The 14,337-nt window shown below is 43.1% G+C and overlaps 1 protein-coding gene across 2 annotated transcripts in view; it reads right to left on the bottom strand.

Annotated features, from left to right (window-relative positions):
- LOC117360676 (vascular endothelial growth factor receptor kdr-like) overlaps nt 1-14,337 on the bottom strand; it is a 333,742-nt gene that overhangs the window by 200,550 nt on the left and 118,855 nt on the right. For both annotated transcript variants that reach the window (XM_033944848.1, XM_033944847.1), the window contains exon 4: nt 4,919-5,043. In XM_033944848.1, the coding sequence (XP_033800739.1) occupies nt 4,919-5,043 (125 nt within the window). The remainder of the gene's footprint in view (nt 1-4,918; nt 5,044-14,337) is intronic.

The following is a 14,337-nucleotide window of genomic DNA, read 5'->3' as shown; positions in this document are numbered from 1 at the left end:
CTGCTCCCTCTGAATTTCCTCTTTCACAGGAAAGCGACACTTCGTCTCCAAGCTCCTGCCTAGTCAAGACTTCCCAGAAGCGGGCAAACAACTTGGCTTCTCCTTATTAGGTAAAAGGGGGACAGCAGAATCCTAGGTAACAGGACACACTTACACCCACCTCCATGAGGATTTCACCTCACAAGCAAACGCAGGCCGGAATTCCTGACTCCAAGGACTGGGATCCTCAATTCATAGTGGAGGGATTAATCAAAGCCCTTTTTATTTGACATAATTTAGGTGGAGGTTAAAACAAACCAAAAAAATCATTATGATTTCCCTTCGCAGTTTCTAATTTATATTATATTCCATTTTTGAATAAATATTACTCCTAATGATTTTTGGGAGCTTCTAATTCGTCTTCATGTCTAAGAATCTACAGTACAGCAAATGAACTTCAAGTTTCAAGTTTATTTCGTACGCTTCTCCCTCCGTATTCGCGGTTTTGATTACTCACGGTTTTTAGCTTGCTGGCTCCTCCCCCCAAATTACATCAGCTTGCACAGAGAAATCGCTGATTCCAAGTGTTTATAGAGAAAATTGCTAATTCCCAGCACTTTCTTCACGGTGTTTTGCCTCTCCTTCAGGAACAGGCCAGGTCTCCCACCATGTTATTCGCGGTTTCACCATATTCACGATGGTTTTTAATAGAAAACAGCAAATAGCATATGAAAAAGTTATTCCACGGTTTTTCTGTATTTGCGGTTCTGTTAATCCCCTATCACAGCGAATACGGAAGGAGAAGTGTATTTGATAAAATTGCTTTTTTTCAAAGATTACAAAGTGATGAACAATAAATATTTTTAAAAGAGGGAGACATACAGTATAGGGATGGACAGACGTACATTTCATTGGGAAATCGGGGAAGAACTACAATTTGATATAGGAAAGAGAACAAATAGGGATAAAACAATAGGAGTTATGTTATATTAGATCCGTGCTTGCCTACTTCAAATGGGAATAGTAACTCAGCTAAAGGCAAATTAATTAAAGGCGTCTCTATACAAGAAAGCTTTTAGCTTTGATTTAAATTTTTTTCAAGGTTCTTTTCTTCTCTTACCTGAGCTGGAGAGTAATGACAGAGAAGAGTGTGGTACGTCTAGTGTTTATAATTCGTAGAGATGGAAACTGCTTTGAAGATAATAATAATAATAATAATAATAACTTTATTCTTCTATACCGCCACAATCTTGCGACTTCTAGGCGGTTTACAATCAAGAGTGCTGGACATTCAGCGAAATACAATAAGTAGATATTCAGAGGAAATACAGAGATCAGAGACCTCAGGAGGCAATAGTATAGAAATACAATTTGCTGAGCGAAAATGTAATATGTACATTTTAGTAGGTAATGTCCGCCAGGACCTGTTGGGGATAAATAGCAACGTAAAGTTGCGATAAGATGAAGATAGCAGATTATATTTATAACAGTGCTGTAAGTTCAGGTGGAATAGGGAGGGGGGAGGGAGAGGGAGAGCGGGTCAATTGTTTAGGTATTTCTGGAACAGGTATGTTTTTAGGCGTTTCCTGAATTCCCCGTATGTAGTGGGCGAGAGCAGTTGGTCTAGGTCTTTGCCCCATAGGACTGCTTGATGAGAAAGAAGGTGTTCGTGGTGTTTTTTCATTTTGCAGCCTCTAACTGGAGGGGAAATGAGTTTTGGGTGTGTGTTTCTGTTGAGTTTGTTATTAGAAAATGCGAAAAGGTCCGTTGTGTACTTGGGGGTCAGAGGCAGGCAAATTTAAACCTTACTCGGGCTTCCGCTGGTAGCCAGTGCAGCTGCCGATAGTAGGGGTGTCACGTGATCGAATTTCTTCAGCCCGAAGATAAGTCTGACCGCAGCATTTTGCATTATTTGGAGACGTCTCATATTCTTTTGTGAGATTGCTAGATAGGCGATGTTGCAGTAGTCAAGTTGACTCAGTATGAGGGATTGCACTAGGATTCTGAATGTTGACGTATCGAAGTATGATTTAATGGTTCTGAGTTTCCAGAGAGTAAGGAAACCTTTTCTGAATAGGGAATCCACTTGTTCCTTCATTGTTAGGCATTGGTCTAGAATAACACCTAGTATTTTCATGGTGGGCTGAATAGAGTAGTTGAGTTTATTGATGCATATTGATGCAAGATCCTCACCAGAACTCTCCGCCTGCGTCATGGCACCACATGTGGGACATCATTTTTCAGGCTTGTTTTCTCATCTAGGCCAGTATACGTGCATAAATACCTAACTGGGCGTGCAATTATAGAATGGGGCCAGTTATGCATATAACATAATTACTTGGCACAAAATTGGCACATTAACAAGCATTAGTTGATACTAATTTGCAGTTGTGTGTGTAATTGACTTACGCCTCTATTCTATAAAAAGCAGGGTTAACGTCTCTCATGAGCAAATGCAAAGTGGTGTGCCTCAAGGTTCGGTTCGTGGGCCTGTTCTTTGTAACATTTTTGTAAGCGATGCTGCTGAAGGGCTTCCGGGTAAGATTTGCCTCTTTGCGGATGATACCAAAATCTGCAATAGAGCAGACATCCCGGATGGTGTGAATGACATGAAGAAAGACCTGGCGAAGCTTGAAGAATGGTCGGAAATTTGGCAGCTACAATTTAATGCTAAGAAATGCAAGGTCATGCATTTGGGCTGCAAAAACCCGAGGGAATGGTACAGTTTAAGGGTGAAGAACTTAAGTGTACGACAGAAGAGCGGGATTTGGGTGGGATTGTATGTGATGATCTTAAGGTGGCCAAACAGGTTGAAAGGGTGACGGCGAAAGCTAGAAGGATGCTAGGTTGCATAGGGAGAGGTATGGCCAGTAGGAAAAAGGACATATTGATGCCCCTGTATAAAACTTTGGATGAGGGATGAATCGGTATATAAAACCAAAGGATTGGATCATTGGACCTCATTTAGAATATTCTGGAGACTAAACCTTCAACAAGATATAAACAGGATGGAGTCCCAGTAAGGCAGCTCTTATGTTCTTATGCACCCCATACAAGTATGTGTGATGACAAGAATTCATATACTTATGTGTGATTTTGGTGGGTGTGCTCTGGGGGTGAAGTTTGGCATTGAATATCCTAGTTTGAAGGAGCACCTGGAAATTATGCAGGTTCTACCGATGTTCATGGATATCATTCCCACATGTTATTTTCTCATATAGAAGCTCTAGAGCAGGGGTGTCCAACCTGCGGCCCCATGAAGTATTTTGTGTGGCCCCAGTCGAGGGCGATGCAGTGTTTTCTTCTGCTGCCCCTGGGTGTTTACCGTCTTGCCGGCTCCCTCCTCTGTCTTGCTGCAATGTTTGCATGTTTGTGCAGCCCCAGAAAAATATTTTTCGACCAATGCAGCCCAGGGAAGCCAAAAGGTTGGACACTCCTGCTCTAGAGTTTTAGCTAACTGAATTCTGCATTATTACATGGTAACAACGGCTGTTCTAGTTAGCGGAATGGCTGCCTTCCCCCCCCCCCCCCCAGCAGTTTCAACTGAGATTTTTGCAGTTAATGTGGCTTACTTTTGCAGTTAGGTTGTGGTAAGTGGAAACTTTGTTGCGGTATTATAAATAGACCCTTATGGGAAGAAGTTATCGATGTTGGCTGTCTTTAACATGGATTATTTGACTATTAGCCCCAATTATTAGTAACTAGGTCTCGCTGCAGAAAATGGGATCTGTTCTAAGAGAGCACGAGTTAGTGGTAAACTAGCTCATCTTAATGGTAACCCATATTGATAATTTTCCCCCTAAGTGTGACGAGTTTCAGTGTGCGGTAACCAGAGCTGATACTGTGATGTCATAATGGCTCATTCCACCAATAAGAGCCTATCTCATCAGTGATGTCACAATGGCTGGATTGTCCTGCGCTTAGCTCACTTTTATTACATATAGCAATGATTTCAATTACTAGAGCTATTTCTTTTTTCTTTTAATTAAGTGGGGAAGTTGTCCACATGGGCTGCCATTAAGACGTGTTATTTTGCTGATAAACACATTTCCTGAAGCCTTTGATTTGCTTTTTTTCTGTGTCTCTTCACCATACAATAAGCTCAATAGAACAGGGACTGGCTCTTACCTATAGGGTTACCAGTTCTTCCATCTGGTAAAAGAGGGTGAGTGGCCCCGCCCCACTCTATCTTAACTCTTTGCTGGCGCAAGCAGAAATCCTAGCCTGTTGCTCACGCCGGCATCAGCACTCCCTGTGACATCACGTCCAGGTCCTGTGCCAGGAAGGGCCAGCGCCAATATAGGCAGCAAGTTGTCGATGGTGCCCGCGCTGGGAAAGTTAAAGAGGTTTGGGGGAAGGGCGCGTGCGTGGCAGGGTGGTCATGGAAGGGGCAGGGGCGGAGGAAGGGGGAAGGGGGGGGCGCCACTGCCCCAGGGTGCCTTTCGCCTTCACTGCGTTACTGTTCTCAATGTCAATATTCATCGAGAATGCTCTGCCACAAACAAGTGAGTTTTAAGCGTTTGCCTAAAATGTATACTTCCCCCTCCGCATTTGCGGCGGCGATAGGGGAACAGCATGGTAGCGAATACAGAAAAAATGCGAATAACTTTTCGTATGTTTTTCTGTAAAAAAAAAAAAACAACCCTAAAAAAAGACACAAACCCGCAAATAACCTGACTTGCAAGTGTAGTGATTTTCTCCGTACAATGCTGGGAGTAGCAATTTCCTGTGATGTAAATTTGGGGGCGGGGTCTGGGAACAAAAAACCGCAAATAACCAAAACCGTGAATCTGGAGGGGAAGTATATAGTGTTTCTACATAGCCCTAAACTACCCGGCAATGCATGCCATAATCTTCCAACTCATAGCCTGTACACTGCCCACTTCTGCTTGCCAGTAAGGGTGGCATAGAAACTTCAATTAGGTTATATACTACTTACCATTTTCAAGGTGACATTAAAATCTGGGGATGTGACACGGCAGGGAATGATAAGTTCATCCTCACTGGTCATATTGATCACGGCGGGAGTATCGACATTCTTCATTACAAAGGGATTTGCATTGTCTGTGAAAGAAAGAAGCCAAACCGTGTCAGATCAGACATGGACATATTATCCCAATGCTTTGAGATAAGAATTTTGAGAGAATCATATACTCCAGGTCTTTGGGAAAAATTTGTCCAGCACTGCATTCACCTCCCCATCCAAAAAGGGACAGCTTTCTCTGTAGCGATGCCGATAAGGGAGATCCAGCAGTTTAAATTGGTTTTAAGAAAAACAAATGATAATAACTTTATTTTTTTATACCGCCATAACCAAAAGTTCTAGACGGTTTACACTAAAAAGAGCTGGACAATCAGCGAAATACAATAATACAAATATTTGTAAAATAGAATTTCAATAATAAAACTCACTGAGTAATAAACTTATCGAACAAAGTGGTCTTAATTAATTTCAAAAAACTGCAATAGGATAACATAGCTTGCCGAATACATTTGCCTAACCAAGATTGTTGCCTACCAGCTTGAAATGCCAGGGTCCTATCTAAGAAGGTCTTATATCGACACCCATTGATTCTCTTGGCTCTTAGTTGGGAGGTTTCTTTTTCAATAGAATGGTATAGAATAGATCTAGAAGAAAGATGGACTTCATCTCGTATTCATCTGAGGTTGTGGGTTCAAATCCCACACTGTTCCTTGTGACCCTGGGCAAGTCACTTAATCCCCATTGCTCCAGGTACATTAGATAGTGTAGGAGCCCACCAGGACATATAGGGAAAAACATTTGAGTACCCATTTGTAATCCGCATAGAATTATAGGATATACAGGATATCAATTATTACATAAAATTACTATTTATCATTTTTAAAGTGCTAGCATTCATAAACAGCACTGTATAGAAACATATAAGAGGCAGACCCAATATAACCTGAATTACCACCACATTCTCCGACAACAAAGATACACCCACCTGCTAGGAAAGCTATGTTACCTCCATGTTATATCTATACTGTAAACGCTGTCATTTAATCCATCCTATGCCTACTAAGTCTGTATTTAAAGTCTGTATGTTATGTCTTCACTATAAATGCTGTAACCTAAACACCCTGTACCCAGGCATGGTACGCCCTCACCTGGAATACTATGGTTCACAGTCATTCATGCACGGGACAAAGCCCCGCTGACATTTGAGCCCAGACAATTGCACGCAAGACTCCAGCGTGCCGCCGGAAAAGTTTGGGGGGTTGGAACCCCCCCATTCTAGAGGAAACTTAACTTTTCCCCAATTTTTTAGGAAAAAGTTAAGTTTTCTGTATAATATGGGGGGTTGCACCCCCCACACCTCCCCCAACGGCAGCGCGTACAGTATAAAGTAAAGTGGGAGATGGTTCCCCCCCCACACCCCCCATCGGAGCTCTTTAAAATTAACTTTCCCGTCAGTGCGCTGGAGTCTTGCGCCCAATTGTATAGGCTGAAATGTCGGCGTGGCTTTGTCCAGCGCACTTTTGTCCCGTCACCGATCCACTGTACATGAAGAAGGACACGGTACTACTCGAAAGGGTCCAGAGAAGAGCGACTAAAATGGTTAAGGGGCTGGAGGAGTTGCCATACAGTGAGAGGTTAGAGAATCTAGGCCTCTTCTCCCTTGAAAAGAGGAGACTGAGAGGGGACATGATCCAAACATTCAAGATAATGAAGGGAATAGACATAGTAGATAGAGACAGGTTGTTCCAAGGTAGAGAGAATGAGAGGGCACTCTCTAAGTTAAAAGGGGATAGATTCTGTTCAAAAGTAAGGAAGTTCTTCTTTATCCAGAGAGTGGTGAAAAGCTGGAACGCTCTTCCGGAGGCTGTTATAGAGGAAAACACCCTCCAGGGATTCAAGACAAAGTTAGCCAAGTTCCTGCTGAATCGGAACATACGCAGGTAAGGCTAGTCTGTTATGCAATGGTCTTAGACCTAAGGGCCATCGCGGGAGCGGACTGCTGGGCACGATGGACCATTGGTCTGACCCAGCAGTGGCAACTCTTATGTTCTTCATTTTTGAAAATATTTAAATTTTCAAATTTATTTGAAAATATATCATATATGAAATATATTGCAAGAATCCCGTACACATTAGTCATAGGTGAAATAAATTTATTATTTTCATTACCACAATTACATTTTGTTCTTCTTCTACAGGATGGTACAGGGGAGAAAAGAGAGCCCTGAAGTTTGATATCCCAAGCGACTGCTACTTCTTCATGGTGGACCGTTCCATCTGCAATCACATATATGGACATTTCTTCATCCATCACCCTAGTGCCACATTGCCCTGAGCTCCCTATATCCACTCCCCCAGAGAGAGAGCAACTTTCTTCAGAAGAGAGCAGCAAGTCAGGGAGTGAGGGAGATGTTGTAGATCCAGTTCACAATATCAGTGGTGCAGCTGATGAGAGAAACCCATGCTATCCATACCAAAGAGACCTCAGCGACTTGATCAGAGATCTTGGTCTCACCAAGTCCCATGCTGAGATTTTGATGTCTTGGCTCAATCAGTGGAACTTGTTGGGTGAAAGTGTGCATGTCACAGATGAGAGGAAGTGTCACTAAGCTTTTTCCACCTTCTTCACCCATCAAGATGGGCTCTGCTTCTGCCACAATGTGACCAGTCTGAGGCAACTGGAATCACCTGTAACGTGAAAGAGTGCTGTCTCTTCATTGACAGTTTATCCAGAAGCATCAAAACCGTGTTGCTCCATTATGGAAAAAAGTACCCGTCTCTTCTACTGGCTCACTCTGTGTACCTCAAAGAGGATTACAACAATATTAGGTGCCATGAAGTATGATGAGTACAGCTGGGAAGTCATCAGAGACTTCAGAATGGTGGCATTCCTAATGGGTCTCCAAGGTGGTTTTACCAAGTTTCCCTGCTATCTCTGCCTTTGGGAAAGCAGAGACACAAAGGCGCACTACCAAAGGAGGGACTGGCGACAGCAGACTGAGTTCTTTGTGGGGAGAAACAATATCAAATGGGAACCACTACTGGATCCCCAGAAGGTGCTGATGCCCCATTGCACATCAAATTGGGCCTAATGAAACAATTTGTCAGAGCTCTAGATAAGGAATGAGCAGCCTTCAAGTACCTTCAAGACATCTTCCCTAATATGTCTGAGGCAAAGGTCAAAGCTTGTGTCTTCGTTGGACCACAGATAAGAAGTTCCTGGAGTGTAAGAATTTCCCAAGAAACTAACTAGGAAGGAGAAAGTGGGTTGGAACAGCTTTGTCGCAGTGGTTCAGGGGGCTTCCTGGGCAATCACAAGACCGAAAACTATGTGGAGTTAGTTGACAGTCTGGTGAAGAATTACAGTAAAATGGGCTGTACTCAAAGGATATCTTTCAAAATCCATGTCCTTGATGCTTATCTTGAGACATTCATGGAGAACATGGGGTCATACTCATAGGAACAAGGTGAGCGCTTCCACCAGGATATACTGGACTTCAAATATCGCTACCAAGGAGAATATGAGCATAAGATGGGAGACATCTGGAGGGCTGATTTGTGCTAATGACTTACAATATAATCACACATCTTTAAAAATTATTCACTTCTAAATCTTCTATGTGGTCACCTTTGTATGACTTTAATAACATGCGGCCGCAAAGAGAGCGAGTAGAATGCTAGGTATAATCAAGAAGGGTATTACTACCAGAACGAAAGAAGTTATCCTGCTGTTGTATCGGGTGATGGTGCGTCCGCATCTGGAATACTGCATCCAATATTGGTCGCCGTACCTTAAGAAGGATATGGCGTTACTCGAGAGGGTTCAGAGGAGAGCGTATGGAAAATGTTTCATATGCTGAGAGATTGGAGAATCTGGGTCTCTTTTCCCTGGAGAAGAGGAGACTTAGAGGGGATATGATAGAGATTTACAAGATCATGAAGGGCATAGAGAGAGTAGAGAGGGACAGATTCTTCAAACTTTCGAAAAATAAGAGAACAAGAGGGCATTCGGAAAAGTTGAAAGGGGACAGATTCAAAACGAATGTTAGGAAGTTTTTCTTTACCCAACGTGTGGTGGACACCTGGAATGCGCTTCCAGAGGGCGTAATAGGGCAGAGTACGGTACTGGGATTGGACAATTTCCTGCTGGAAAGGATTGGACAATTTCCTGCTGGAAAAGGGGATAGAGGGGTATAGATAGAGGATTACTGCACAGGTCCTGGACCTGTTGGGCCACCGCTTGAGCGGACTGGTGGGCACGATGGACCTCAGGTCTGACCCAGTGGAGGCATTGCTTATGTTCTTATGTTCTTATATGTTGCTTTTTATGATTTTATAAGAATGAAAAGATGAAGATTTAGCATTTTCATATTTTAAATAGGTAAATTGCATAGAAAATCATCTAGAAAGTAGGTTTCAAAAATGGCAATTTGGACATTTTGGTGATCCAAACATGCAAATGTTACTTTCTGATGTCTTTTGGATGTTTTTCTTTTTTGAAAATGAGTTCTATAGACACTTAAGGGCAAATTCTATAAAAATCGCCCAAAATTTAGGCACCTAATTAGGCATCGTTCAGCGCGATTCATCAGAGGAGGGACGGGACCTTGGCAGAGAGAAGGCAGCTCGGAAAGACCCGATGGCATCTTGCAAAGATCGCTAACACTAGCAATCTTATCCAGGCTGCTGAAATGAGGTAAATTGATGCGGGAGGCCAGGGGGGAAGCCGGATAGAAGCACTGACACTTCCCACTCGCTCTCTAAAGCAGGAGTGGCAGCAGCCAGCCAGCAAGAGGCAGCGCTGCCGATCCTGCTATAGGGGGTGAGGGGGGAGGGTCAGTGCCGAATCAGGAGGCCGATTTTTTTTGGTTTTGAATCGATTCGAACCGATTCACCCAAAATGAATAGGTGAATCGATTCGAATTGTGAATCGGGCAGCACTATTGTACACAATATTCTAATTGAGGTCTCACCAAAGTCTTATACAGGGATATCAATATACTACTGGCCATACCTCTCCCTATGCACACTTGCATCCTTCTAGCTTTCGCCATCAGAGAGGGAAGGGGATCAGAGACAGGGAGGAAGAAAAAGAGAGGATCAGGGATGACAGTGGAGGAGGAGAAGCAAAGATCAGAGGCAGTTAAGGATGGAAGATAGCGAATGGGGGAGACTAAGAGAAGGAAAAGGAGGCAAGGGAGGCTATAGAATCACAGGGGATATAGAGGGGTAGAGGGAAGGGGTTCCAGAGACAGTATAGAGACATGCCCTCCTCTCTGTTACCCTACCCTCCCACAAAATTTATCTTTCTCTCCTTCTTCCCCGGTTCCAAATTCTCTTTCTATGCGTACTCGTGTACCAGGTGCTCTCCACAACACACATATACAATCCACATATATTTACCCATATACTTTGATCTCCCACTTACAATTGATTAATTATGAGATTATATAGCACTGTTTTACTGTGCAGAGAACTACATTCTGTATGATCTCTCTTCCAGCACTTAAGGTACGATAATATGTGAACCACCTTGACTTGGGTATCTGATTAAGTGGTATAAAATATCGTATTAATTAATAATAAATAAATGCACTGGTTGGAAAGTTGACCTGCTCAGAGAGGGAGAGCAGAGAGCTCGATTCTACTAAAGTATGCTGCCAATTTAATGCGTGTTAATTGCATTCATGTGTGTTATTAATATAGGTAATTGGAATGTCAGCAATTTTTTTGAGTAACATTCAAGCCATTGCATACTATACTTTATGGAAGGCAGGGAACAAAAAAGTGCAATGATGGCTCCAAAGCTATCGTGGTCTGAACTGCATTAGCAATGACCTGGTGGTACTTTATGATTATTTATTTACTTATATTTATTTATATTGGTAAAGTAGTTATTTTGTCATGAATTGAATATTTAATATAAGAAAATTGTATTTTGAATGAAAGTGGCACTATTGTTAGTTGAAAGATTAATAAATTTGTCCCATGGCTTTCAATGGGACCTAAGCAAGCAGTAATACAGTAGTAATTCTAGCCGGGGAGATGGGCAGTCTGTGTTCATCCGTCAATAATTGCCTTTAAAAAGGAGCTTGTTACAAAGAAAAGCCATCCCGTACGCAGGTTTCAGTCTTGGGAAGCGTGCGGCAGGTGGCTCATTCGCAGTGCTAATGCACTATGGTGTCCAGTGGACCAGAAGCACTGGCGGCCCCGGTATCCTAGTAGCAGCCTCCAGAATGTGGCTAGCTGGGTGCTCCCGTACGTCTTTCGAAAGGTCACTAGAGCTGGACAATACGTCCTGGGTCACTATGCAGTCACAAATGACGCAGCTGTAACCTTCCAGCGCCACACCAAATGGAGCGTTACAGTACCTCGGTTATTCAGATCTCAAGAGTGCCAGTGGGTGTTCTGAACTGTTGGTCATATTATAGGGATTTTGGAAATAGGAATGGAATGCCAGTCTCTGCTCTTAGAAATCTCCCGTTCACTGACGAGCATCCATCAGAATCGATGTTTAACAAGCGGTTATGCAGCTGACTGAAAGGCTACATTTTAAGCCAAATAAGTCAATAGATGACCAAAAGTTATCTGAATATTATGAAACTAGTATTTTAGCCCGTTACATTAACAGGTGCTAGAATATATGTGTGTCTGTCTTTATTTCTGTCTGTCTCTCTCCCTGGCCTCCTTGTCTGTCTGTCTTTCTGTGTCTCTCCCTGTCCCTGTGTCTTTCTTCTTTTCTTTCTGTCTCCCTGGTGCTAGAATATATGTCTGTCTTTCTTTCTGTTTCTCTCCCTACCCCTGTCTTTTTCTTCCTCCGGCTGTCTTTCTTTCTATCTCTCTCCCTCCCTGGCCCCCATTGTCTGTCTGTCTTTCTGTCTCTCTCCCTGCCCCTGTGTCTTTCTTCCTATCTCCTTCCTTACTTCCAACTGGTTTTTTATCACAATATTTTTTTATCACTGTACTTTTTTAATTGAATTTTCATGGTTTTATATGTCAGTGTTTAATAAATTATCTCCAGAACATCTGTATCCACAGTTTTTATTATGAAATAGGACCAGGGGTGTTTGGGGGATGGGATTTTAAGTGATATGGCTAGCAGTGAGATTCAGATGCTGTCCCTATCAGTCACAGGTCTAACATTATATGGATAACTTTAGCTAAATTACATTCAGGCAAGATACTTCCAGCCTGTTAATTATTCTCAGTGGAGAACAACTGCCACCCAGCAGAATTTCTGACAGCAATATAATGTATTAAAAGGGGGCGAGAGTGCAACTGAGGAATACTGAACTCATCTTTCCATTGGTTCCAACTTATCTGGTGTATAAAGCACAGTTTTAAGTATTAAGGAGGACATTTTATGTGAATGGCCTCTTATGAATTGAATACTGATTGGTGTAACAGTGCGCCCTCTTCTGGTGAGTGTGGACAAGGGAGGATGGTGGCATTAGCCCATACTCAAAGAGATTGTGACATACTTTGCTCAACATGTGTATGTGTAGGTGTAAGGGATCACAGCTGCATTCGGGGTGCATTCTCTGCCAAATACGCTATTTATAAAGACATGCAGAGGCCTCGTGTCTTTATAAAATACTATTGTAACTGGCAGAAACTGTACCTACCTTGCAGGAGATATTTTTAGCTCCAGACCAGCAAATTAATTGGAAAAGGTATGGGCACGGGCATGGGAATAAGCAATCTCTCAGGTTCAGAAACCATATAGTCCAGTCATTATAATGAAGGAAAACAGCATATATAGTTTGCAATTGGCACTTTCATAGCTGCAAGTGGCACGTTCATGCAAAGAAGAATGTGGCTCCCACAATTTAGGGAAAAGCTATGACAACTAGATTTGGGTTTATTTCTTTTTAATATATTTTATGTTTAGGGTTTGTGATTTTAGATTTTAACCAACAAATACCAATAAAACAACCTGGGGCACACAAAAAAGATTTTTTGGGGGGAGAGGTAAAACATTTTCCCCTTCTAGCGCCTCATAGTGGATAGCGTAGCTGGTTTTAAGAAAGGTTTGTACAAGTTCCTGGAGGAAAAGTCCATACTGTGTTATTGAGAAAGACATGGGGGAAGCCACTGCTTGCCCTGGATCAGTAGCATGGAATGTTGCTACTCTTTGGGGTTCCGGAATCTTTTGTTACTCTTTGGGATTCCGGAATCTTGCTGTTCTTTAGGATTCTGAATGGAATGTTGCTACTCTTTGGGTTTTGGCCAGGTACTAGGGACCTGGTTTGGCCACCGTGAGAGCTTAATTGCTTCATGGACCTTTGGTCTGACCCAGTAAAACTATTTTTATATTCTTATACCTTCGATCCTTCTCTTTGCTGTTATCTGCTCTCCATGCTGATGACAATGTATGCATTTGATTCAACCAGAAAAGATGCCCAGGAAGAACAGCTGGACATTGACTTTCCGCACCTTCAAAGAAACCCCAGTGAACTAGAAAATAAAGCCCTAACAAGAGACAATCTGTGTACGAATGTTTCACCACTGCAAAACAAAAAAGCGTAACATTATATCATATACACCATAAAGTATGAAAGGCCTGATTCTAAAAACGATGCCGTAAGACGGCGGTGGGCACCCTTCTGCTGCTCAATTTAATTGCGTTAATTGGTTTTAATTGTCACGGTAATTGACCATGCCAATTGAAAAAATGATTAAAAGCTCATAAAAAAAAGGTAGGCACCGGAATCACGTCTAAGCAAGGCACCTAATGGCTCTTGAGGTCAAAGTGGGTGTGGTTAGGGGGACGGAGATGATCTTAGGCGCTGTTAGCCATGATTGTCGGCCAAACTAACCCTTCCTTTTATCAAGCTGCGTTGCTGAGCAGTGCAAGCTAAATGCCGAGCCGCTCATAGGAACAGAATGGGCTGCGCGGCATTGAGCACGCATTGCTCGGCAGCGCAGCTCGATAAAAGGAGGGGCTAGTTTTTCTGTAGCCACGATTCTGTAAACAGCGCCTGTGCGTGATTGACACACAGATGACCAGTGGCGTAGCAAGGGGGGTGCGGACCGCCATGGGCATGGTCTTCCTAAGGTCAAGGCACCTCCCCCCATGCTTCTCTCCTTGCCATGTATGCGCTTCTCGCCTTCCCCTGCACTTTTTTTACTTCCCCGGTGCGAGGTCGCTGCCTGCGTCGGCATCGGAACTCTCTCTGACGTCACTTCTGGGACCCGTGCCTAGGAAGTGACGTCAAAGGGTGAACCGACATCAACGTGGGCACGCTGCTCACGCCGAAAGTACAGGGAAAGGGAAGGGGGGGGGGGCACGCGGCTGGGGTGGGTGGGGAAGAGGGCGGGGGAGGGGCACCATCACCCCGTGCGTCACTCATCCTTACTACGCCAATGTAGAT

The sequence above is a fragment of the Geotrypetes seraphini genome, chromosome 5, assembly GCF_902459505.1.
Source record: "Geotrypetes seraphini chromosome 5, aGeoSer1.1, whole genome shotgun sequence".
NCBI lineage: Eukaryota > Metazoa > Chordata > Amphibia > Gymnophiona > Dermophiidae > Geotrypetes > Geotrypetes seraphini.
The sequence above is the reverse complement of the archived record's forward strand: the minus strand, read 5'-3'. Positions and strand labels throughout refer to the sequence as shown.